General features: G+C 40.8%; 1 protein-coding gene across 1 annotated transcript in view; it reads left to right on the top strand.

Annotated features, from left to right (window-relative positions):
* Nucleotides 1-12,621: 12,621 nt before the first annotated feature.
* Nucleotides 12,622-26,702, top strand: part of HERPUD2 (HERPUD family member 2) — a 33,461-nt gene continuing 19,380 nt past the window's right edge. The window contains exons 1-3 of the mRNA XM_038557326.1: nt 12,622-13,097; nt 22,466-22,543; nt 25,863-25,976. Of these exons, the coding sequence (XP_038413254.1) occupies nt 12,951-13,097; nt 22,466-22,543; nt 25,863-25,976 (339 nt within the window). The 5' untranslated portion in view covers nt 12,622-12,950. The remainder of the gene's footprint in view (nt 13,098-22,465; nt 22,544-25,862; nt 25,977-26,702) is intronic.

Below are 26,702 nucleotides of genomic sequence, written 5' to 3'. Positions count from 1 at the left end.
AACTCGTACAGCAATTTGGCAGTGTGGCAGGATACAAAATCAATGCCCAGAAGTCAGTGGCATTTCTATACACTAACAATGAGACTGAAGAAAGAGAAATTAAGGAGTCAATCCCATTTACAATTGCACCCAAAAGCATAAGATACCTAGGAATAAACCTAACCAAAGAGGTAAAGGATCTATACCCTAAAAACTATAGAACACTTCTGAAAGAAATTGAGGAAGACACAAAGAGATGGAAAAATATTCCATGCTCATGGATTGGAGGCATTAATATTGTGAAAATGTCAATGTTACCCAGGGCAATTTACACATTTAATGCAATCCCTATCAAAATACCATGGACTTTCTTCAGAGAGTTGGAACAAATTATTTTAAGATTTGTATGGAATCAGAAAAGACCCCAAATAGCCAGGGGAATTTTAAAAAAGAAAACCATAGCTGGGGGCATCACAATGCCAGATTTCAGGTTGTACTACAAAGCTGTGGTCATCAAGACAGTGTGGTACTGGCACAAAAACAGACACATAGATCAATGGAACAGATAGAGAACCCAGAAGTGGACCCTCAACTTTATGGTCAACTAATATTTGACAAAGGAGGAAAGACTATCCACTGGAAAAAAGTCTCTTCAATAAATGGTGCTGGGAAAATTGGACATCCGCATGCAGAAGAATGAAACTAGACCACTCTCTTTCACCATACACAAAGATAAACTCAAAATGGATAAAAGATCTTAATGTGAGACAAGATTCCATCAAAATCCTAGAGGAGAACACAGGCAACACCCTTTTTGAACTTGGCCACAGTAACTTCTTGCAAGATTCATCCACGAAGGCAAGAGAAACAAAAGCAAAAATGAACTATTGGGACTTCATCAAGATAAGAAGCTTTTGCACAGGAAAAGATACCGTCAACAAAACTCAAAGACAACCTACAGAATGGGAGAAGACATTTGCAAATGACGTATCAGATAAAGGGCTAGTTTCCAAGATCTATAAAAAACTTATTAAACTCAACAGCAAACAAACAATCCAATCATGAAATGGGCAAAAGACATGAACAGAAATCTCACAGAGGAAGACATAGACATGGCCAACAAGCACATGAGGAAATGCTCCGCATCACTTGCCATCAGGGAAATACAAATCAAAACCACAATGAGATACCACCTCACACCAGTGAGAATGGGGAAAATTAGCCAAGCAGGAAACCACAAATGTTGGAGAGGATGTGGAGAAAGGGGAACCCTCCTGCACTGTTGGTGGGAATGTGAACTGGTGCAGCCACTCTGGAAAACTGTGTGGAGGTTCCTCAAAGAGTTAAAAATACATCTGTCCTACGACCCAGCTATTGCACTGCTGGGGATTTACCCCAAAGATACAGATGCAATCAAACGCCGGGACACCTGCACCCCGATGTTTCTAGCAGCAATGGCCACGATAGCCAAACTGTGGAAGGAGCCTCGGTGTCCATCGAAAGATGAATGGATAAAGAAGATGTGGTTTATGTATACAGTGGAATATTACTCAGCCATTAGAAATGACAAATACCCACCATATGCTTCGACGTGGATGGAACTGGAGGGTATTACGCTGAGTGAAATGAGTCAATCGGAGAAGGACAAACATTCCTTCTCCGATCCAAACATATATGGTCTCATTCATTTGGGGAATATAAAAAATAGTGAAAGGTAATAAAGGGGAAAGGAGAAAAAATGAGTGGGAAATATCAGAACGGGAGACAGAACATGAAAGACTCCTAACTCTGAGAAACGAACTAGGGGTGGTGGAAGGGGAGGTGGGTGGGGGGTGGGGATGACTGGGTGACGGGCACTGAGGGGGGCACTTGATGGGATGAGCACTGGGTGTTATTCTATATGCTGGCAAATTGAACACCAATAAAAAATAAATTTATAGGGCAGCCCTGGTGGCTCAGCGGTTTAGCGCCGCCTGCAGCCCGGGGTGTGATCCTGGAGACCCAGGATCGAGTCCCACATCGGGCTTCCTGCATGGAGCCTGCTTCTCCCTCTGCCTGTGTCTCTGCCTCTCTCTCGCTCTCTCTGAATGAATAAATAAATAAATCTTAAAAAAATAAATTTATAAAAAAAAATCCTGCACTCTGTAAGAATGAGTGTTACAAAGACTATACTCAAGAAATTGTCCTATTACTCTCTAAAGCCTGGAATTTATTAAATTTTCTAGGTTAAAGCTGGCTTGCTCTTTCAAAGACTCCACCTAGTTGATGAACCGTAGGGAGTAATGAAGAGAAATACACAAAGAAACTAAAAAGGATAAAAAATATGAACTCAGCCAAGATTTTTCTTAAAAACTATGGCCTTTCCCCGGCCACTGTGTTTTTTAGGATTTATTTATTTGTTTATTTATTTATATTCATGAGACACACACACACACACACAGAGGCAGAGACACAGGCAGAGGGAGAAGCAGGCTCCATGCAGGGAGCCTGACATGGGACTCGATCCCGGGTCTTCAGGATCACCCCCTGGGCTGAAGGCAGTGCTAAACTGCTGAGCCACCTGGGCTGCCCTATTTATTTATTTTAGAGAGAGAGAGAGACACTGTATGTGTATGTGAGCAGGGGAGAGAGAGGGATGAAGAGGGGTAAGGGGCAGAGGGAGAGGGAGATAAGTAGACTCCCTGCTGAGCCTAAGAGCAGAACCAGAACCAAAAATCACGAGTCAGATGCTTACTGACTGAGTCATCCAGGCACCCCTCCCCTGACCACTTTCATAACTATTTAAAAACTATTATACATGTTTTTGGAACTTCTTTTCTTTTCTTTTCTTTTCTTTTCTTTTCTTTTCTTTTCTTTTCTTTTCTTTTCTTTCTTTTCTTTCTTTCTTTCTTTCTTTCTTTCTTTCTTTCTTTCTTTCTTTTTTTGGAACTACTTTTCAAGATAAGATTAAAAGTACAAAATCTTTGGAATGTGAAAACACATAGAATGAATGAATGAGTGAATGAGTGAGTAAATCAAATGGGTTTCTAGTGTACAGTGTTTGAAATACTTGACTTAATTGCCATTCTCTCTTTTCTTTATTCTTGTCAGTCAAACCAATCAATTATTCTGCTGATACCACATCTGGCCTCAGAATCTTAATACAATTAACTAGGAAGCCACTACCAACAGAATGAAATTGCCGTATTTCCTGAAAGTAAAATGCGAGGGATGGTAGAGAGTGTGAAGAGAGGGGCTGAGGTTGTCCTTAGAATGGCACAGTGAAAACTAGGCACTAATAAGGGGTGTAGGCATGCACACCTGCTAGGGTGGGGTCCCTCTTCTTGGTTCCCTGGTGGCTAAACTGAGAGACTCTCAGTTGGGCCTGGGGAAAGGCAGTCGATGGGGTTTGGTGAGGGGGAAAATCTGGGGGAAATGTGAGGAAAAGTTGGAAAAGGTAGAGGAAAGGAAAGATCCTGTCAAATTGCTGTTTGCCTTTTGCAAGTTGCCCCCAGCCCCACTTTGATATAACAGATTACATGCGTTCCCTCCCTTTCCTCTTCTTTTTGGCTGAGGCATGAACTGGGGTGCAGAAGGGCCTGAGGCTCTCCCCCTACCTATTGTGTCTTATAGTCACTTGTGTGCTTCTTATTTTTTCCTACTAAACTGCAGACTCCTTGAAGGCAAATACACCTTGCTCTTCTTTGTGTCCTAACAGTGACTAGCACAATCATAATTACATAATTGGTAGACATTAAATATTTTTGCGGTTGAGCTAAGAATCCACATGCCTCTCTGCAGATAATGGCCTCTGATTCAAAACATACTGTGTCCTAGAAAACACGCCCATCCTCTCAGGGTGCTGTGTCCCATCTGGCACTGTAACTAGGGAATTCATCTCAGTGCATCCCTTTCAGCCATACTTGGTCTACAAATGAGAGCAACCACAGAGCTTTATAAGCATGTGGGTGCTCCCCTCACTAACGTGTTTCTCAATGTCTTAGTGTTTTCTGGGTCTGTTCATGGAATGTTAGAGGGGGTGAGTGGGTGTGTAGATAACACATGATACAGTTTAACATTCCTATCTCCCTAGGACTTTGGATTCCTTTATCTACATCATGCCAGGAAAGCTCTGGTATCTCAGTTTTATTAAATGTAGGTCATGGTTGAGTCTAAGTTTAAATCAATCAATCAATCGTGAGAGCCACCTTCAGTTTTATGAACTCACACATTTACTCTGGAATCTCTAGTAAGTACACTCATACTGAATAATTTGTCCTGATTTAGTGCTATATTTCACCCTCCTCAGTCTGACACTCTTAGGATATACTGCCATGCATATTCCCAATTTCTGCTGACACAGGTTACCAAAGGCTTGCCATTATTTTGGCGTGTAAGCTATTTATTCCTGAGTCATAGTGTGTACCTGTCCCCATGAATCATGCTGAGATTTAACCCTAGTTGTAGGTCTAGCAGCAATAGGGGATGGTGATGGTGGGTCTCGAGGAGAATAAACATCCCCTTTTAAGGAATCTGACATTGATGAGATAATCACAGAGTTTTTAAGCAATAAGGCAAGTCTCCAGAGGATAGGTTACTTTCACTAACGGAGGAGACTTAGAGTGACTTGTAGTTTCAAGATTGTCAGTTTCATCTGGGTCTAAGCAGATGTCCCCCTTTCAATTTCAGGATCCAAATTTTTCCCATTCAATATCCTAACTTATACACGAAAATTTTGATGAGATTGTGAATTCAATTATTGCTATAATTTAATGACTCTTAAAATGTTGCATTTGATTTTCATCATCATCATCCTTGTGTCTGCAAGAACTAAAAGATTCTTCTATAGCTATCATGGAAACATTCTGGTCTTATACTGTGACTAGAACTGAGAGTTCAAAGACATGAATTTGTCATTTTCTTTCTATAAGTGCTAAGGTACACTCAGAAGAATCTGTTCCACACCATTGTCCTGATGGAGATCTTAACTGTCCTAATGGTCAAGTGCAGCAACACTTGAGCAATCCCTTGCTATAGTTGGCATGTCATCATAATCCACCACAAATGATAGTTTAATTGTAATGCCCTTATTTCATTTCCCACTGAAGGGAGCTCAGCCAAAGGGCATGACCAAAGCGATTCTTAAATTCTTTGTATGTTTATCTCCTGGGACCACTATTGATGTCAATCCTGTATATCAGGGTCCAATCAAAAGAGAAATCAAACAATATTTTGAACATTGAAGGTTAAATATAAAAAAATATTCCTTATAAAAGGGAACTGGAAGGATAAAAAGACGGTTAGTAGGAGCAAAGTGAATTCTAAAGAATATAGGAAAATCAGATAAGGGATCATCTAATGCTCTTAGGCCTGAGATTGACCCTTGTTAAAGAAATCCAGTGACTATGGATCATTTGAATTCAGAGGGGCTTGCTGAAGGTGCAAGGCTGCCTAAGGGGTGTGAGGGGCAGCTGTTTCTGGAGGGTGTTGTATTGGTGGTGCTACACTGTGAAGCCACTTGTGAAGCTGTTTATGAGGGATGGCTGCAAGGTTGCCTGAGAGGGCTCCTGGAGAAGTTGCTCACAGAGGTTGCTACATAGCACAAGCCTCCAGGCACTGTGGAATCCCATAGCTGCAGAAGCCATGTATGCTGCAGGAGCCTACCTAAAGAAGCATATGACACTACACAGGTAGAGATACCTCTTCTTTTTTTTTTTTTTGAGATACCTCTTCTTTATCCAGTGTCCCTCTAGTGCCCTCTACTGACAAAACTTAGTTTAATGACAGCTAGAGGAGAAATCTATATACAGGGTTTATCTGTATTATCACAAAGCAGGCAATGAAGAGTATTTTTGGACTTGAGGTAAAAACTTGATAGTTGGCTCAATAACCCACTTTCTTTAACTGGAAAAACCTTACAGGGAGGATTGGATTTTATTGTAAGTGCATTACAATTAAACTATCAATAAAACTATTGGATTTTATTGGATTTCAGATGGCATTTGTAATGCCATCTGAAAGGCATTACAAATGGCCCCTTTGAGGAGCTGTTAAAACCATGGGCTCTCCCTCTGGGTAAATGCACATGTGTACATTAAAAGAGCACAGTTTTGTAGATGATTCAAGGTATATCTCTGAACCCAGATTAAGAGATTAGGCCACAGGTAAGGCCTAATGACTATTCTCCAGGTTCAATTTAATGATTATTCTTGACTTTACTTGAATGTAGAATAGCAAATATAATATCCCCAAATTCGACTAGATTTGCTTTTTAGTAACAAATATAAACATTTACAAACATTTGAGAAATAGAGCCAATAATGTTAAGGATAGTTCTAATTTTAGGGGGAGAAAATTAGTGAAAGGTCTCTGGGGAAATAAAGAATATTAGAGGAAAGGCGAGCAGTTGTGAAACAACTGCAAGACTATTATTGGGATTTGGGCTTGGATGGTTGTATATAGAAGAAATGGGGGTATCTATTATGACCTGCTATGCTTTGGTGAGGTACATTATGGTAGCTGGCTTCTAATATGAGACTGATGGTCCTTACCTCCTGGTATTCATGCTTGTATGTGCACTCCTCCCACATGGGCTCAGGTCAGGGATAGTTTCTGTGACCAACAGAACACCATGGAAGTAACAGCGTGTAATTTCCAAGATAAAGGGTATTGCTGCTTCTGCCTTTGTCTCTTGGACCCCTCGTTATGGGGGAATCCTGCTGCCATGTTGTGAGGACACTCAAGCAGTCCTGTGGAGAGACCTATATGGGGGGGAAGTGAGACTTCACACAGATAACCAGTCCAGCTTGTCAGCCTTACGAGTGAGCCACTTTGGAAGAAGGACTTTTAGTCAGTCCCAATATGGCCTTCAGGTAACTGAATGCCAGCTGAAATCTTGGCTACAATTTCATGAGAGACTCAAACCAAACCCACCAACTAACCTGCTCCCAAAATTCTGTCCCACAGTTTTGGGTGTATATTGTTTTACAGCAATAGACCAATCTATACACTTAGGTAAAAATTCTCTAAATGGTAAAAAGTATAAGGTATTTGTCCCCCACTTCTCTCCCCTGCCTCGCTTCTCTGGTCACCTAAAGAAATCATTGAGATGTCATTTGGCTACAATTTTCTCCAAGGATTGTCATAAGTAGGTTGCTAGATTGAATTATCAGAGAGAGACTTCAGTCTTAGGCAAATGGTCACTCTAAGTACTGACTGGATATACAGGTTATGAAAAGCAGAAATCTAACTGTAAACCAGTTTATGAAGATTTCTACTAATACACAAACTAACAGAAATACAGGTGTGTCCTTATGAAGACTACTCTAGGGAAATCATGTGTCTAAGTGCTTATTGCAGTCACCATAATTGATGAGGGTTATACAAACTACTGTGTCCAAAGGTGAGTTAGTGTTCAGGGTGATCTGGTAACTGTTCTTTTTAATTTTTATTTTTTTTATTTTTTATTTATTTATGATAGGCACACAGTGAGAGAGAGAGAGAGAGGCAGAGACACAGGCAGAGGGAGAAGCAGGCTCCATGCACCGGGAGCCTGATGTGGGATTCAATCCCGGGTCTCCAGGATCGCGCCCTGGGCCAAAGGCAGGCGCTAAACCATTGCGCCACCCAGGGATCCCTAATCTGGTAACTGTTCTTAAGGATTGTTAAGGATCTGGGCCTATTTCATCTGGAGAAATCACAGAGAGCATTTAATAGTTATCCATTTGAAGAGCTGGGAATGTGGTGTAAGAATAAATATATTTTAGATTCATCAAGAAGAGAAGAGTTGCCTCATGACAAATTATAGGAAGGCAGATTCTAATTCACTTATAATAACTATGGCTACTTAACAACAGGTTTTGCTGTAGTGAAAACAACAGTGTTCCTTCTCCTTGGAAGGGTTCAAGCCAAAGTTGGCTGACTGCCCTTCAGAGATGTGGTAATATTGGCAGTACTTGGAAAACTGATCTAGGTAACCTCTAAGATGTTGCTTTTGAAAGCCTTCTCCTCCTGAATGTGTCTTGGTATGTATCTTTACCATGTAAGTATGAGAATATCTTTAAATAAGAAAGTTCAGTGGGAAAAGTCTGCATTATAGAGGAGTCAGAACTAGCTGAGTGACTTTGGGCAAGACACTTAGCATTTCTGAGCTTCACTGTTCTCACTACCTCTCAGGGCTGTTCTGAGAACTCATTAGATGACACATCCCTCAAATCACCCACTTGGCACTTAGTGCATGTGTGCTTTTCTTCCTTCCATTTTCTACAATATGGTTTATAATCAAACATCTGGGACCAATTAAGATTTTGAAAGTGTAGTGTTGAAACGAGCTAATTTTCCTAGGCTTCAAATGTAGGATTTCATTGTTTTTAAACAATGAACCTGATTAAGATTTGATTGGATACTTTGTGGCACAGTGTCTTAAAAAAAAAAGGCAAGTTTGGTATAAGTGGAAATAGAAGGAATCAGAAACCAGATGGCCAAAATCATCTTTGAAATTTGCAACTGCAAGATCATCACTTGACTAAAGTCTTTCCTCTCAAGATTTTAAAAAAACCCCACAAGAACAAAATACCCAAATATCACAAACTATATTATTCAACATCATAGAGAATTTTACCATCCTGGAAGATATTCCAAATTTCAGTTACGAAAAGTTCAGTAACAAGCACTTTATTTTCTTTAGGTTTTTAGAAGAAACTTGAATTTCACAGAATGAGTCAATATACCCTTTTCTAGCTATCCTCTTTCTCATCTCAAAGATGAAAAGAATTGGAAGTAAATAAATGTCCCACAAATACTGGAAATCAATTCATACTATTTACAAAGAATTTTCTTTAGATTTGTTTTATTTTGCTAACAAAACTACCTCGTCACTCTGAACTACTGAATTAACCACTAGAATTATGTATACTGAATAGTTAATATTGTTCAAGTAGATTTAGTCTTAAGAACTACAAATCCTAAAAAAAAAGAACTACAAATCCTTTATTATCTATTAGCATCACACTTGTAAGTATTCTCATTGGAGGTTATCTTTAATCAGTAAGTGGTACAGATGTGCAGTTGTTCTTTTGCATTTCCATTTATCTGAAACATGTACGATAATCTAAAGGGGCAGCTCAATGCTCATAGCAGCCTTTAAGTAACTGCAACCTTGCATCACCTCAATGCTAACAATTTTTTCTACCCCACATTCCAAGGTAAACGCTATCAATATTTTGAGGACCACTCCTTCACATGCTGTTCTACATACACATATACTTAACAAAAATGGGATCACATTCCAGTATCATTTATTTTTTATTTTTTTTTATTTTTTCCAGTATCATTTATTATGGCCAAATTCAGCAACAGCAAAAGCATTTCTAGGCACTTAAATCAGGTGGCTGTGAAATAAAAAAAAATCATTTTTGTTTATATCATCTTTATACCCATATATTTCAATCTGTTCAATGTTCATTACCTTTTTAAATGCTTTTGTCCATACTAGTGAACTTCAGCTTTAAATAGTGAGATACCGGACGCCTGGGTGGCTCAGCGGTTGAGCACCTGCCTTCGGCTCAGGTCGTGATCCCGGGATCCGGGATTGAGTCCTGCATGGGGCTCCCTGCGAGGAGTCTGTTTCTCCCTCTGTCTGTGTCTCTGCCTCTCTCTCTGTCTGTGGCTCTCATGAATAAATAAATAAATCTTTAAAAAAAATAGGGCAGGGATCCCTGGGTGGCGCAGCGGTTTAGCGCCTGCCTTTGGCCCAGGGCGCGATCCTGGAGACCCGGGATCGAGTCCCATGTTGTGCTCCTGGTGCATGGAGCCTGCTTCTCCCTCTGCCTGTGTCTCTGCCTCTCTCTCTCTCTCTCTCTCTCTCTGCATCTCTATGAATAAATAAAATCTTAAAAAAATAGTGAGATGCACATTCTTCCTTAATAATTATTAATTATCTCACTAAAAATGCATATTTCATAGTGCCAAGTGAGATGACCACATTACTCAGTCTGAGTCACAGGCATAAGTGACAAGAATTGCCTGGTTAGGTGGTGGTGGCTAACAGGAGGTTGTGAAACCTGCTGGCTCAAACAGGTAGTGGACAAAAAAGAAGTCTTAGGACGGACAGCTTGGGACTTACATGATCCCACAATGATGCCATAAAGGATCTAGCCTCTTTCAATTGTTCTGCTCTGCCATCCCTGGAATGCAAGCCTCTATTCTGCTTGTTGCTTCACGACTGAACTACGGCTGCTGCACCTCTGGCATCATATTCCTCAAGCAAGGACAGGCTGAGCTCCGGCCTGCAGACCATGCCCCTCTAAAAGCTTTCGTGAGAGAGCCAGTGGCAACTTCATCTTTTGTCTCCTTGGCTAGACCTGCGTCAAACGGCTACCCCTAGATATAAAGGGGTCTGAAAAAGTATTTTTAGCTAGAATTAAATTAAAGTTCCACTAGGATGACCAAGTACGAGGTAGAAAGAGACCAGGGTCTGCTACAGAAAACCTGAGTCATAGCACGCTGTCCTCAATAGGCGACAAAAAATGATGCTCTTCTTGCCGAAGAGCGTTCAGAGGGTGTGGCTAGGATGTGATCGGTACTCCAAAGGAGGAAGTGAACGAAGTCAGGGTCAAAGGGGTCCTCTCCTGCTGCACTAGCTATAGAGAGGAAGAATTTCCCCTAGGTCACTAACTCAATGGTAGCTAACCTTCAGACTTCTGAAGTGCAGAGGGAAAAAGACCAGCTCTTTGTATTTTCCGCTTGCCTTCTCCTGTAGGTGCAAGCCCGTGAAAATGCACGCCCGACTTTAACTGGCTCTACTGACCCCGGGACCCATGCTGCGTCGGGCCGTGGCCATAACCTTTGCGTTCTACGCCGAAAAGCCAGAGCCAACCCTCTTCATCTCGGGAAGTACGAAACACACAGTAGGGGGCTCGGTAAACACGTGCCAACTTCTGGGAGGACCGAGAGGGAAGAGACGGCAAGCGACATCCGAGGGGCTGTCACCTGCCTCCACTGTACCCCACGGCTTGCATTCGGAGCTCATCGACTCCTCAACACGCAGTTAGTTAGGCAGCCTTTGCCGCTCGGAGAACTAAACTGAGGCTCGGAAAGGGCAGCCAGGGTCACGCGGAAGGTAGAGGCCGACCTGAGGTTTCTCGGAGAGCCTCGGCCCCTGCGCAGTGCACCCCGCGGCCTCTCCGCCCGAGCCCCCGTACCGTGCCTCGCGGGCAGTCGACGCAAGACCCCCGGAGCGGACGTCTGATCCCGCATCTGGAAGGTCACTAACTCCTGCAGAGACGACTCCTAGGGTGGAGGAACGCTTCTCTCATCTTCGGGTGCGGGTGAGACAGGGTGTGCCAGCGCCAGCTCGGCCAGCGGGGAGGCCTGAGCGCGGCTGCGGGGCGGGACCGAGCGACGGGGTCAGGCCGTCAGGCCCGCGCTCCGGCACCGCAGAGCGGCTGCGAGGGGACTCGAACTCGGCCCGCGGTGCCCTAACCCTGGCGGGTGGGCGGGGCGGGCGGGGCCGTACCCTGGGCGGGCGGTGCCCTAACCCGGGCAGGTGGGCGGGGCCGGCGGGGCCCTACCCCGGGCAGGCGGTGCCCTAACCCTAGCGGGTGGTGCCCGCGGTGCCCTAACCCGGGCGGGAGGTGCACTAACCCGGGCAGGTGGGAGGGGACCGCGGTGCACTACTCCGGGCGGGTGGTGCCCTAACCCCGGCAGGTGCGAGGGGCCAGCGGTGCCCTAACCCTGGCGGGTGGTGCCCTAACCCGGGCAGGTGGGCGGGGCGGGCGGTGCCCTAACCCTGGCGGGTGGGGCGGGCGGTGCCCTACTTCGGGCGGTGCACTAACCCGGGCAGGTGGGAGGGGCCAGCGGTGCACTACCCCGGGCGGACCCGGTGCCATACCCTGGGCGAGCGGGTGGTGCCCTAACCCCGGCAGGTGCGAGGGGCCCGCGGTGCCCTAACCCGGGCAGGTGGGCGGGGCCGGCGGTGCCCTACCCTGGGCAGGCGGTGCCCTAACCCGGGCGGGAGGTGCACTAACCCGGGCAGGTGGGCGGGGCGGGCGGTGCCTTACCCGGGCGGTGCCCTACCCCTGGCGGGCGGCTCCCGGGGACCGCGAGGACCCGGCGTCTGGGCGGGCCCCGCGTGACGCACTTCCGGCCCGCTCCTTCCGGCTTAAAGGGGACCCAGACCTTCCTCAAAACAACAACAGAGTCGGCGCGCTCGCGCGGGCGCCGGGCTCCGAGTCCCCGCCCTCCTGCCACCTGCGGCCGCCGCCGCCGCCCTCCGCGCCCGGCCCTGCGCCGCGCCGCCCTGTGCCGGCCGAGGGGTCGGGCGGAGAGCCGGCCGCGCCCTTCGGCCAACTTCTCCCGCGGCCGCCGCGCCGCCTCGCGAGACCCGGGGCCGCCGCCGCCGCCGCCGCCGCCGCGCAGCAGGAAGGGAGCGGCCGCCGCGGAGGACGCCCGGCGGGACTGTGCGGCCGGCGGCCCAGGCGGGGCGCGGAGGGCGGCGGCGGCGGCGGCGGGCCCCGCGGCCTCGTCTCAGGTACCGCTGCCCCGGCGGTGGCCCCGAGCGGCGCGGCCCCCTCGCTGGCCGCCCGGCAGCGCCGTCGCGTAGGGGCCTTGTTGCGTTTCAGCCGGGGGTCGCGGCAGGGCGGGGCGGCGGCTCCCTCCCTCCGCATTGCTCGCTCTCTCGCTCTCTCTCTCTTCCTCCCTCCCGGCCTCTCTCCGCAGCCCGGAGCCCGGCGGAGCCCGGAGCCCGCGGAGCCCGGACCTGGCGGGGAAAGCTGCACCCACGGCCGGGCGCCCCGACCCCGACCCCGACCCCGCCGCCGCCCATCCTCCTTGGTACCGGCGATGGCCTTTGTATCGCCCGATGCGCCTGTGACCGCCTCGAACACGGACTGTTAACACCCGCTTGCTGCCGTCCCCGACCGGTCGAGCCGCCAGTTACCACCTCGGCCCCTTTGGGCTCCTCCTCTGGACTCGGTTCCGCCCTGGGGGGCACCATGGACCAAAACGGGATGGAGATTCCCGTGACCCTCATCATTAAGGCGCCGAATCAGAAATACAGCGACCAGACTATTAGCTGCTTCTTGAACTGGACCGTGGGGAAACTCAAAACGCATCTGTCTAACGTGTACCCTAGCAAACCAGTAAGTGTCTAACAGCTGGGCTCAGCCGCTCGGGCCAGCGACTTCTTCGTGCCATGCGCTCCCGTCGCTCTGCCCCTCCCGCCCCTCCCCTCCCCTCCCCTCCCCTCTGGAGCCGCATAGGTCCCCAGCCAGACTGCGAAGTATTTTGAGTTCCGAGGTGTGTGTGTGTCTTGAGTGTCCTAACCATCGTTAACATCTTCCTCATGAGGTTCAGTTAATTAGTAAGAGTTCTTGTACAGAAATATCAAGGGACGTAAGAATTGACAGGCATGAAAAAGGGCCGTTTTCTTTGGATTTAAGGCATTGGCCTAATATGGGAGTGACAGATGGATCCTTAAAAAAAAAGAAAAAGATAAACACTGCAACCTATATTAAAGCTTTTATTTATATTAAAGCTTTTATTGCTTTAGTTAGGCGTTGAGACTTTTAGAAGAACTACAGAAATAGGGCAAAAACAGGTTTAGAAAAACAACTCTTACTTGCCCTTATTTGTTAGCACTTTTGATACAAGTGTTTTTATTTGAATTTTTAAAAAAGATTTTATTTACTTATTCGTGAGAAACACACACACACACACAGGTAGAGACACAGGCAGAGGGAGAAGCAGGCTCCATGCAGTCCTGATGTGGGACTCGATCCTGGGTCTCCAGGATCACGCCCTGGGCCAACGGCAGGTGCTCAACCGCTGAGCCACCCAGGCGTCCCTACAAGTTTTTTTAGTAGGGGAAATAAAAACCCTGAGGTATTTAAGTACTTAAAACAAAGTAGATGGAATCCTCATTTTTTTTCAGATCTTTTGTTCGAGAGTTAAGACTTACACAGGGGGTAACACATTTGTTTTAATATTTTCTGCTTTATGGAAGATCCCCTATTACATATTTGTTTTACACATTTTCAAAGGGGAAAATTGCTTTACAGAATAGTCAATCTTGAAAGTCATAGATTACCGTGGTACTGCTAATAACATAGCCAGATTACCATTCCTAAATATAGAAGTATATGCTTACATATATAAGTGTAAGTATGTGTATATATGCACACCAAGGTATATGCTCAAGTATGTGCTTATATGAGGTCTTTATATTGTATGATTAAACCAAAAGGGACTTGGTTTACACGACGATAGATCCAAGAGTTATCACTTTTCTAAAACTTTCTTTTTTTCAAAAAGTGACTAAGAGAAGAGTGTGAAACCCATTTGACTTCTCTGGACACAGGAGAAGCCAGCTTTTGGCAGGGGTTCTGTCCTTGTTCTAATCTCTAGTGCCCATGTGGATCATTTGCCTGCTGGAGGATAGATGAATTGCAAACTTTTCTGCATCCTGCCCCCCTAACCCACCTGCTGCTTGTACACACACTTTCATGTTTAACTGTAGCAAACCTGCTTTTTTCTTCTCTTCCAGCAAGTCCTCTCTAAGTGAATTGTAATACTGAAGTTTATTTCCAGGTTAATGAGAGTGGGTGGACCCTGGGGGTGAGGACTATGTGTTTGTTGTCTTAGAACTTCACTGAGGACTTCCAGTGGTTACTAGATTTGACAGGCTTGCATTCAAATTTATTTATGAGAACTGATTTGAAGTGTCTTGGTCATTGAACACACCAACTGTTGAATGATACCCCACAGGTAGTCCTCAGCCTAGAAATTGGAGTACTAAAAGTTCACTTTGTAAGATGGTTATTTAGAACAGAGAACATTTTTATGATACAGGCAATATTATAATAATATATTATGAGGGAAGTGTGGGTTCTTATGACCAGCCACAAAGACTGCTTAACACTGATTCTGTGTTTAGGTGTCTCAAGGGCTATTTGATGTTTAACAGAGAATATTTCTTATTCTTGATTCTTTGCACATCTGCCGGGTGGAAGTGAGTGATTTGGAAGCAGAGTACGGTTCCAGTGCCTTGTAGAAGCAGGTGTTTCCCAGTAAGGAGTAGAAAGTTGATGGTTTGGTCAGTACTGCTGCCATTAGGTCTTATGGGCCAAAGGTGGATAGAGGGCCTTGGTGCCTGTGGGCAGTGGCTTCTAGAAAAGTAAACAGGAACTGCTGGAGGGAGCAGAATGGAGGTTTGAAGTTGTCCTTTTAGGAACTCTAAAAGAGTAGGTCAAAAGTATACTGCCGTTAACAGAATTCTAGCTAAACTCTGCAAGAGTGTGTAAAATCTGGTCAGATACAGACTTAATCCCAGATAATCTCCACATGGATATTTATTTTATTTTATTTTATTTTTTAAATTTTTATTTATTTATGATAGTCACACACACACACACACAGAGAGAGAGAGAGAGAGAGAGAGAGGCAGAGACACAGGCAGAGGGAGGAGCAAGCTCCATGCAGGAAGCCTGATGTGGGACTCGATCCCAGGTCTCCAGGATCATGCCCTGGGCTGAAGGTGGTGGTAAACCACTGAGCCACCCGAGCTGCCCCGGAATTTTAACTTTGAATGGTGTTGATAATTGCTGTAGGACTTCGTGTAAGAACTGGAAAGTGCATGTTGATAGTGTATATAGGTAATTGTGAATCATGTTCTAATATGACATTTGTCATCACTTTATGGCTTTAGAGTTTCAGATCCTGAAATTGGCCTGTAGTGTGAAATAATTATTCTCTAATTTGGGGCATGAAGATATCTGTCAAGAATGCCACTTTTACTTGAGTAGTTTCAGACTGATCTTGTTTAGGCTTATTTGCTAGAGATATAAATATCAAAATAGTTGAACTTAATGTTATTCAGTAGAATGGACTATCCTACAGAAAACTTAAAAAGTAAGGATCTCTTAAGTCTGAGTAGGCATCTTTCTCATTATCGCTTCTTTTTCACTCTTGTTCTCATACACAAACAATAACCAAGATGGACCCAACTCACCCTGAATTCAGTTTTGAGGGCAAACCTTTCTGGGGATTTTATGCCTTGGTTCTCCATTTTTCAGTCTTGAGGTCAAAATGCCTCAGTTCTGGGTAGGTTTCCTTTGTCTTGGTGCTTTAAGTTGTTAAACTAAAGCAGTCAATTTCATTACTTATATCTGCTTGCTCTCCTGGTCAGCTAGGGAGGTTGGTTCTGCTTTTTCAGATTGTTCCTCTGCACCGTGATCTGTTAGAATTAAAGAAATAGGAATAGAACCAGTTGTATTCTGAGGATATAACATCTCATAACCAAATTGCCCACAGTTCAAATGGAAGTTTTAATTTCATTAGCAGTGGAAATAGCTTGTAATAATAATATAATTTAAGATTTACATCTGCCTCACTTTTGTAATTCCCTATTACCTTACTCAGGCAGGTCGTTTTTAAGACTTACTCGTTTAACTGTCTCAGAACTGTTGACCTAAAGGAGCTTATAATAATCCATACACATAAATAATTTTTGTTTTATAAGACTTGTCTTTAAAATTTTAGTGCCTGTGTTTAAGAGAGTTTCATGGTCCCTAGCAATATCATTCATATTTTTAAAACTCTTTGAATAAAGGATATTATTAAATTGAATGTGAAGATTGTTGAAAAGTTTTGAATGAGTGCTGACTAAATTTATTTTATTTAACTCCTTTGTAGACTCTTCCTAATATATTCTTTTGGAAAATAACAGTACTATATTTTGTTTAATCATGCATCCGTCTTTTTAAAATCAGATTTTTCTAGAACTTTAAGTTTCTCACGTCATATTTGGTGCTCAGATTTTAAACTTCCATTTACTAAGTGATTGCCATGTATATTCGGCATCCTACTAAGAACTTTATGTGTTTTATCACGTTTATTCCCTACAGACACCTTATGATGTAAGTTTTATTTATTAGTTGTATTTTATGGATAAGGAAACTGAGGCTTGGTGATAGAACTCCTTAAGTAGTAGAATTGGAACTTGAATCCACGTTGGTCTGACTTTCAAGCCTCAGTGCTTAACCATTATAATTCATATTGTATATGATGGTTATATGTAATAAGATGAAAAAAAAAAGGCATTTAGGGACCTGGCCATCTTAGCTAGATATTTGCAAACTGAAAAGAGGTGAACTATAAAAGGAGGGGTATGTGTTCAGATGGTTTATCATATGAAGGTTGTAGATGAATGGATAACTTAGCCTTAATAGTGTTTTAATGCATGTTATCTTAGTGTGTGCTATTTCTGTTTATTTTGATAAATTTTAGGAAGATACGGGAACTTAATATCTTAAGACCTCAAAGCCATTGCTTTGCTTTATCTTCACATCCTCACTTGTTTGTATAAACTATAGCAGTCATGTATTTTGGCATTCTCTGTTGTATGTATACCTGATTTGCAAATGGTCTATGAGTAGAAACTGCTACACAGGGAATGTCTCTTTGGAGTTATAGAGAAAATTATATTTTTAAAGCTCCTGTATGCTGGTTTTGTTTACTATTGTTCCAAGGAGATAAGGGGTAGAGGCAGTTTGGGTAAACCATGCTTCTGTTTACAGTGCTTCTGAATTCTCTGGGGCTTTAAATTGAGTGAATTTAGGGGAGTGAGAAGAAGATATGTTACAGTACAAATTGAGAAAAAGATATGTTACAGTACAAATTCATAGAATTCATTTTCCACAGAAATATATTGTGCACCTTCTGGGAACCACCTCTTTAAAGCTATTAGACACTTGTGACTGAACTATATGTAGGTACTGAAATACCAGTAATTACCACTTTGAAAGGATTTGGGTTCTAGTTCTTTGAACCAACATATAAGTTGAAGATTTTTTACTAAGCTATTTGATTATGTTGATGGCATATACTAAGGACATGATTTTTTTAAAGCCATGCATAATGAAAGACTTGTTTAGTTCTTCATATACAAAATTTCACCTTTTAATACCAACGAGGTAACTTTCTAGAAATATGAAACTGTTGTTGGCTTTGTAAACTCATCTATCAGACACCTGTGAATGTTTTTTCTTTTTTTTTTTTTTTTTACCTGTGAATGTTTTAAATGCATTAGGGATACATAGTGTTTTATCTGTTCTTGATGTCTGATTAAACATTAAAAAGTCAGATACTGGGCAGCCCGGATGGCCCAGTGGTTTAGCACCGCGTTCAGCCCAGGGCCTGATCCTGGAGTCTCAGGATCAAGTTCCACGTTGGGCTCCCTGCATGGAGCCTGCCTCTCCCTCTGTCTGTGTCTCTGCCTCTCTGTGTCTCTCATGAATAAATAAAATCTTAAAAAAAAAAAGGTCAGATACTTTAGAAAGTATATGTAAATCTTTTAGAAAGAAAAAAATCTCCCGAGTTGATAATCTATTTTTGCATGTTATACTTGGTAGTGAGCTTTCCTCACCTTAGTTTTTAGCAATGTCTGTTACGTGGGTGGCAAAATTTTTTGGGCCAGCTAGTTAAGCAGGTATTTATTTGGAGTGGCATAGTTCTGTCTCTGGGCTCCTCAGTACCATTAGGATGTTTCTAACTTGGTAATTTAGCTGTCTCTGCTCTACCATATAATGCCAGGTACCAGCGGTGGAGGCAGTGAAAGTAGCTTTTATCTGGTAGGATTTGCTGACTCTTGGATGTAGGGTGTGAGCAACAGGAAGAATGGTGGTGGTGTTAACATAGATGGTCAAGTGTATATGTATCTGTGTAGCCAGTATCTTAGCAGTAGACTTTTAATTGACAACTTAATCAGTACTTTGTTTTATATTTACCAATCCCGAATTCTGGATTTTTATATTGAAAGAGAGAAAAATGAACTTTTATTGTGTTAAGCTACTGAGATTATGGAGTTTGTCATAGCAGGTAGCACTACTTTTCCTTAACTAATACAGAAATGGATTTTCAGTTAAGGTAAACGATGCTTTTATTAGAAGGCCTGGATAAGTAAAATTTTGTCACTTTTTGTAAGTGAAATTGAATTTGAATTGAGATCTCAAAATCTGTATTTTTCCTAATACTGTAGTTTATAATCCAAAAAGGCTAATTGAAAGTTCAGTCAGTTGATTACTGAATTGTTTATTATGCCTAACACTGGTTTTCCAGATATTTAAATTAATTCATTGATATATAAAGTGAAGAGGCAATTGCTTTAGTGACTGAAAAATTTTCAAATCTTCTCACCTAAGTTAGGCACTGTGTTTTTCAGTCACAGTAAAATTAAAGGATTCTTTTTTTCTTTCAAAATTTCTTGTTTATTTATTTATAAAGATTTTATTTATTTATTCATGAGAGACGCAGAGAGAGAGAGAGGCAGAGAGATAGGGTGAGGGAGCAGTAGGCTCTCCCTGGGGAGCATGATGTGGGACTCGATCCCAGGACCTGGGAATCAGGCCCTGAGCCAAAAGCAGATGCTCAACCACTGACCCACCCAGGTGCCCCACTTCTTTCAAAATTTCTGATCACTTGAAGGCATTTGGATATTTCAAGAAACAATTTTTTAATTGAGATATAATTCACATTCTGTAAAACTTGCTCTTTAACATGTACAACTCAGTGGATTTTAGTAATCCACTGCACAAAGTTGTGCAGTTATTTTGAATGTCTAATTTCAGAACATTTTTGTTACCTCAAAAAAGAAAACCTATACTCACTAGTTGTCACTCTCCATTGTTGGTAACTACTGATCTACTTTTTGTCTATATAGTTGCCTATTCTGGAAATTTCATATAAATGAAATCATAGCATATGTGGTCTTTTTTTTGTGTGGCTCCTTTCACTTAGCATAATGTTTACAAGGTTCACTCATATTTAGCATGTATCAGTTCTTTACTTTTTATGTCCAACTAGTATTTATTACATGTCATAAATACAACATATTTAAAGAGTTTTGTTTATTCATTCATTAATTGATGGACATTTGGGTTGTTTCTGCTTTTTGGCTATTATGACTAATGTTGTTAGGGACATTCTTATGCAAGTTATTTTATGGATATAAGTTTTCAATTCTCTTTGGTATATACCTGGGAATGGAATTATATACCCTGAGTCATCAGGTAACTTTTTTTTTTAATTTTTAAAGATGTATTTTAAAGAGAGCATGTGAGCCAGGGGGAAGGGCAGAGGGGGAAGGAGGGAGAATCTCAGGCAGATTCTGTGCTGAGTATGGATCCCCTCTAGGGGCTCTATCTCAGGACTCTGAGATCGTGACCTTAGCCAAAACCAAGAGTCTGCTGCTTAACTGACTGAGCCATCTAGGCGCCCTTCATTGGGTAATAATAACTCTTTGTTAACTGAGGAACTGTCAAAATTTTTCACAAGGGCTGTTCCATTTTACATTCCTATCAGCAGTGTGTGAGGGTTCCAGTTTCTCCACATCCCCATCCATACTTGTTTTTGCTTCCTGTACTTTGTGGGACGTGCCATGTAATTTTGTTATATTTTGTTACTGTATTCTGCTTTTTTGAAAATTGATGTTCTTGAGCTGCCCAGGTGGCTCAGTGGTTGAGCATCTCCCTTTGGCTCAGCGGGTGATCCTGGGTCCAGGGATTGAGTCCCACGTTGGGCTCCCTGTAGGGAGCCTGCTTCTCCCTCTGCCTGTGTCTCTGCCTCTCTTTCTCTGTCTCTCATAAATAAATAAAATCTTTAAAATAAAACAAGAAAATTGATGTTCTCTTGTTGTGGGAAGATACAAATTTATTTGAAGTTGACCCAATTGACTATTTTGTTGACTGTGGCAATGTTCAGTTATTTGAAAAAAATCCTCAAACCTGTTCCAGACACATACTGTTTTTACGGTGAAAAGAAATGACGTGTGATATTTGTTTTAAAAATCTCTTTCTCCTCAAAAAGGCAATGGGGGATAGATGAAACAAGAATAGTAAAATATTGATAATTGTTGGAGTTGAATATTTAGGAATTCTTGAAGATGGTACCTTGGAGTTCATTTTCTCTCTATCTTGTGTATGTTTGAGAATTTTCATAGTAAAGTAAAAAAAAAAATCATAAGACTGATGTCCTTTATGTGGAATGTTGATATGACATAGAAGTATCTATTAAATGCTTGTACTGATGGAAAAATGATAGTTTATGATGTAGTATTTATCAAAATTTTTTTAGTTTCCAACTGAATTAATAATAAGTATGTTATGGAAGCTTATAAAGCATTATAGAATTCATTTTGTTGAAGGATTAAATCAATTATTATCTACTTGGCTTTTAACTTATGTTATATAATTAACTATTCATCACACACTCAATATTTACATGTATTGTTTGAAGTTTCAAGATTTGCGAGATATATTTTTAAAAAATCACCTCCTGTGTTGACTTGGTTATTATATATGGGAATTTGAACTTATGCATTTTAGGAATGCCACACTCAAAAATACTTCCAGGAGAATCTAGATTATGCCTAACAGCTAAGTATCTTGGAAAGACAGCTATACCTTTCCTTTCGTCTTTGGTTACTTAAGATTCTCTGAACCAGATCTTATTCAGTATGACAGTTTCTAGTATGATTATTTTTAATATAAGACCCTTTTTAGTAGCCACACTGAATACATATATTCTGTTTGAAAATTGTTACAGCTGTTGCTTGGATTTGGCATATTTAGCAGTTTGTTGATACAGCTAATATTTGTTTTTTTTTTTTTTTAAATATTTAATTGTTTTAATAGAATTCATGGAACATCTGCCTGTTTTCCAGTTATGAAATAGGAGGTCTTATGGGGACCATACATAAATGCTTTGATTTTAAATACTTTACTGGTTAGCAGTATGAGCACTTAGCAGATTTATTATGTACAAAATAGGGCAGAAGTAACCAGAATGTATTTCCTATTCTTGATTGCATATAGACATGGCAGCTGAATCTCCGTGCACTTGAGTTGATTTTTCTTAATCTTGTGTTTTTGAAAAATGTATGGAGGTATTTGTGAGAGTGGCAGGAATAATAAAAACTAGAACAGTTATGTAAAACTGTAACTAAATCCAAATGGATCTTGAACCAAAACCATTAAGTTATTCTGCATGATGTTAGTAAAGAAGAAAATAAATCTTGTGTATTCTCTTAGATTAAAAATACTGGCAAAACAATTCAAAATAACTATGGTGACCTTGAAATTTTATCCCATTGTTGACTATTACTACTAGAAGGCCAGCCACTTTCTCATTTATATAGTCTTGAAGGTTTTTAATGATAGTCATACATGGATTGCAATATGGTTGAGAAGGCAAACTTCCAGTTTACCATTTTTCCTTTTTTTTTTAAATGGTAATTGTCTGTGTTTTATTATATCCTCAATAGATAGACTACCATATGCTGAGCTCTTAATGTTTTAAGTAGAATTTGGAAAAAAAAAATTCTTAAATTCTGTCAGTTTTCTGCTCATCTGTGCCTAAAGGGAGTTTTACTTTACTCATTCTAGGCATGTTATTCCCAACTTCGAATTTGTGTAATTAGAAAAAGTTGAATTCTTTTCTTTGTCCCATTTCTTAGTTGACGAAGGATCAGAGATTGGTGTATTCGGGCAGACTGCTTCCCGATCATCTGCAGCTGAAAGACATTCTCAGAAAAGTAAGCTTTTCTACCACTATTTGATACCAGATACATTCAGAGTGTGAGAGGAGATATGTTCTGAAGTGTTATTGATGTCCAGGTGGTTCAGTTTTTAGATACTTAAAATCAACCCTTTTGGGTAGCATAACAGGTAAACATGAACTAGAAAATAACATAATAATAGATTCTAATTAGTTTAGGTAATAGTTTTATATAGCTATGTGATGGCTAAATATGAAATAGGATTATGTGTCCTGGTATTTGACATCTTGTATCAGAAAGCAGTATTGATTGATCAGTAGAGCAGGAGTAGGGCATTCAAATAGAAGTGAAGGATTTACACTAATAATCTTCTCTCTCTTAAATCCCCTTTTGACCAAACTGCATGATGTTTTAATACAAATTGCTTGAGTTAGGAGTTTAATTTCAGGACAGGAAATGAATGGAAGTCCAATTGGTCGATCAGTTGGCAACCTTTGAATGTTGGTGCTTAGCGCTAAAATATGTTTCTTTTTTTTTAAAGTATATTTCAATGTAGTTTTTTGAGAATCAGCTGGAATGTTATTGTAAGGTCAGCTCTTACCTCATGTTCATTTGTGGAATTATACTCCTAGAGCTTCCCTGCATTTGAGATGTTACTTTTTGTTTGTGAATGTAGCAGAATCAAATACATAGCTTTTATGTTTCACCTTAACTCTTTGACTTAACTCTTAATGTTCTTTTGGATATCTCTAATCTGATTTAGAAGATCTATATTCTATATCCTCTCCTCTATGTTTATGATCACCTGTGGGAAACATAAAAAAAAATCTTATACTGGTATATTTCTTCTGTTTAGATAGTTGAAATTTTAGCTTTGCCAGTGTGACTTCTTGTTATTACTTTCATTTTAATCAGGTAGTTTTAGGTTGCCAAAGTGGTATAACAGCCTCTCTTCCCTAGCCCCCTCAAAAATAGTAGTATTGCAGCAGATTTCTTCCCCCCTCCTTTTAGACAGACTTGATTTTTTTTAAGGAAGGCCTTAAGCCCAATATGGGGCTTGAATTCATGACCCCAAGATCCAGAGTCATATGCTTTACCTACTGAGCCAGCCAGGTGCCCTGATAGACTGGAATTTTTGGAGCAGTTTTAGGTTCATAGCACAATTGAACAGAAGGTATAGAGATTTCCCATATATTTCCCATATACCTCCTGCCTCTACAGATGCCTAGGCTACCCCACTAACAAAATTCCACATCAGAGTGTATACTTGTTACAGTTGGCATCGTATGCAGAATACTACACTAATGCAGCATTATCATCAAAAGTCCACAGTTTACATTAGGGTTCACTCTTGGTGTGGTACAATTTATGGGTTTTTGCAAATGTGTAATGACATGTATCCAGCCTTATAATATCCTGAAGAATAGTTTCACTACCCTAGAAATCCTTTGGGTTCCACCTGTTCACCTTTCCCCGTGTTTATACTTAAAAACATTTCTGCTCTATGCTTTTTGAAATATACATTTATTTATTATTTTAATCCAAGGATGGCTAGACTATGCATGTGAATACTTTTTATTTTTATTTTATTATTATTTTTTATAATAAATTTATTTTTTATTGGTGTTCGATTTACCAACATACAGAATAACACCCAGTGCTCATCCCGTCAAGTGCCCCCCTCAGTGCCTGTCACCCATTCACCCCCACCCCCGCCCTCCTCCCCTTCCATCACCCCTAGTTCGTTTCCCAGAGTTAGGAGTCTTTATGTTCTGTCTCCCTTTCTGATATTTCCCACACATTTCTTCTCCCTTCCCTTATATTCCTTTAAAAGATTTTTGCTTTCAGAAATGATTTCTGACGAGAACAGTTAAAATAAAAGTGCTTCAGTTAAAGGACTGTTGTGTCCCTTATTTAAAACATTTTGAACAATATGTTTATATTTTGAATAGGCCTTTAAAGCATTTTTGTTAAAGTCAGTGTACCCTTTTACTTTTTTTCAGGTAGATGCTGCTATTAGCTTTAGCTGTTTAGTTAGTTATAAATTGTTTTGTAGAAACATTCCCAAAGGTGAATGAGAACTAGTTAATTATGATTAGTATGACCTTTGAAACTAGGTTTCTAAGGATAAACATCTTATCCTTGGATGCTTTTTAGTATTCTGTATTCTGAAGCTAAGAGGATATTAAATCAGATGTGCTTTCTACCTCCCTTGATAGACATAGTTCATGTCATGCTGTCTCTGGGAATGCCTTTCCCCTAGCATTCTGATGCGATTAACTCCTTTCTCCAAATTTCTCAAGCAATTGTAATTTTTGCTTCTCTGTTTTGTGCAAAAGACTTTATCTATTCTCTAATTGTGTTTTAATGTGCTATTCTGAACTTTTAATAATATGAGCCTCTTTAGGCGAGGGGCTGACTCTGATCCTTTTTTTTGGATTTACCTCAGAGTTAAGCACAATTCTAGGTTTATGGGAGGCAGTTGATAAATTCTTAGTTTCTGGTAGCTTTATTTCTTTCTCACAACTGGGCATCTTTGTTTTCTTACTGTCCCCTTTTCTTTATCATTCTGTTTTCTTTCCTTTCTTTCTTTAAAAGTTGCTGAGGCATCCTTTATTCTTCTCTGCCCTCTTTTATTTTCTCTCCTTTCTCCATCTTCCATACTAGCTTTATGCCTGACTATAAATAAACTCATGAAATCACTAAGCTTAAATGCCAATCTTAATCCTTATTGGAATATTTTCCTTCAGTCTTAGTTGTAGGTTTATGGAAACACATGGAATATGTACTGAATGTAGTCAAACGTACACTTTAATTGTACGTGTATAATTGTTACAGGTAAAACTAGTTTTTGAATTAAAAAAAAAAACACTATCCATCACCTTGTTAAAATAAAGGCAAATGAGAGTAGTTGCAGTTGAGTTTATTATGGCTGTAGTCTCAAGTAATGGAAATATTTTCACTACTTGAAGTTTGTAGGCCTAAACTTCAATGTGACTATTAGTTTTGATATTAAGATGCTAGATGTCTTTATGTTGAAGTAATAGATTGCATTGATATGACTACACAGCCCTGCTTGCTTCAAGACTCTTTGATATACAAAGTAATTATTTTTTCATATAGTAGGTACTGAGTATTTAGACGATTTTCTAAGCATGGGGAATATGTTGAATTCAGAAGGGCCCCAAATACTAAAAAGGTAAATGTACCTTCACATGGCAAGAATTTATTGTATAAAATGGCTATGCTAGAAAGGAACTTAAAATTTGAGCTAAATATTTCACCTTAGCTACCAACTTTTTGAACTATACATTTTCCAGTACTACCCTTTAAATGTAATCTTCTTTAATTTTAGCAAGATGAGTATCATATGGTTCATCTAGTATGTACTTCTCGGACTCCTCCCAGTTCTCCAAAATCCAGCACCACTAGAGAAAGTCTTGAAGCACTGGCGTCCAGCAGCAATTCTGTGAGTTGTTTTGGGAGGAGTAAATGTTAAAGTTTTCTGATTATCCTATTAAGTGAAAAACAGAACAATTGGAGCTTGTGGGTTGTGAGATTGTGTTTTGAACAACTTGAGTTAGGCTGTTTAAACTTTGTTTTTAGAGAACCAGTGCATAGTGTTGTCCCTGGAAGCTTGTTCCCCATGAGTTTTTTGCTATAAGGATGGAAGATCCAATATTCAGTAGTTTAATTACTAAAATACCCAGGAAACAGATTGATGATAGGGTTGCATAATTTAAAATCCAGGGACAGTAAAGTTTCAAAAATATTAAAAGTACTCTATATACTGTGTTTTATTCAAGGTGAATTAAATTATTTAAATTTGGAGTATGCTAGATCTTCCTGAAGTAGATTACTTGGTCAAGAAGTTTGTTTTTTCAAATGACCAGATTTGGGCATACATTTCAACTTCAGGAGGAAAAATTACTTAACCTACTCAGTTCTTTCAAACTTGAGTATTCATTTTTTCCTTCTTATTTTTCCATCTGCCTAAAATTGTTTTGGGAATATTTTAAATAGTTGAACTTTTCAAATTAGATATACTCTGTAAGTTTTAAAGACAAATTCTTTATGTTAAATTGTTTTTGATTTCTCATTAAGGTTTTATATGACACCTTTGGTGGTGAGAGAAAAGGATTGGATGAGTGGAAGGTTGCTTTAAACCTCTTGGGCAAGGAACTTACTTAAATAC

Source organism: Canis lupus, chromosome 14 (genome assembly GCF_011100685.1).
Source record: "Canis lupus familiaris isolate Mischka breed German Shepherd chromosome 14, alternate assembly UU_Cfam_GSD_1.0, whole genome shotgun sequence".
NCBI lineage: Eukaryota > Metazoa > Chordata > Mammalia > Carnivora > Canidae > Canis > Canis lupus.
The sequence above is the reverse complement of the archived record's forward strand: the minus strand, read 5'-3'. Positions and strand labels throughout refer to the sequence as shown.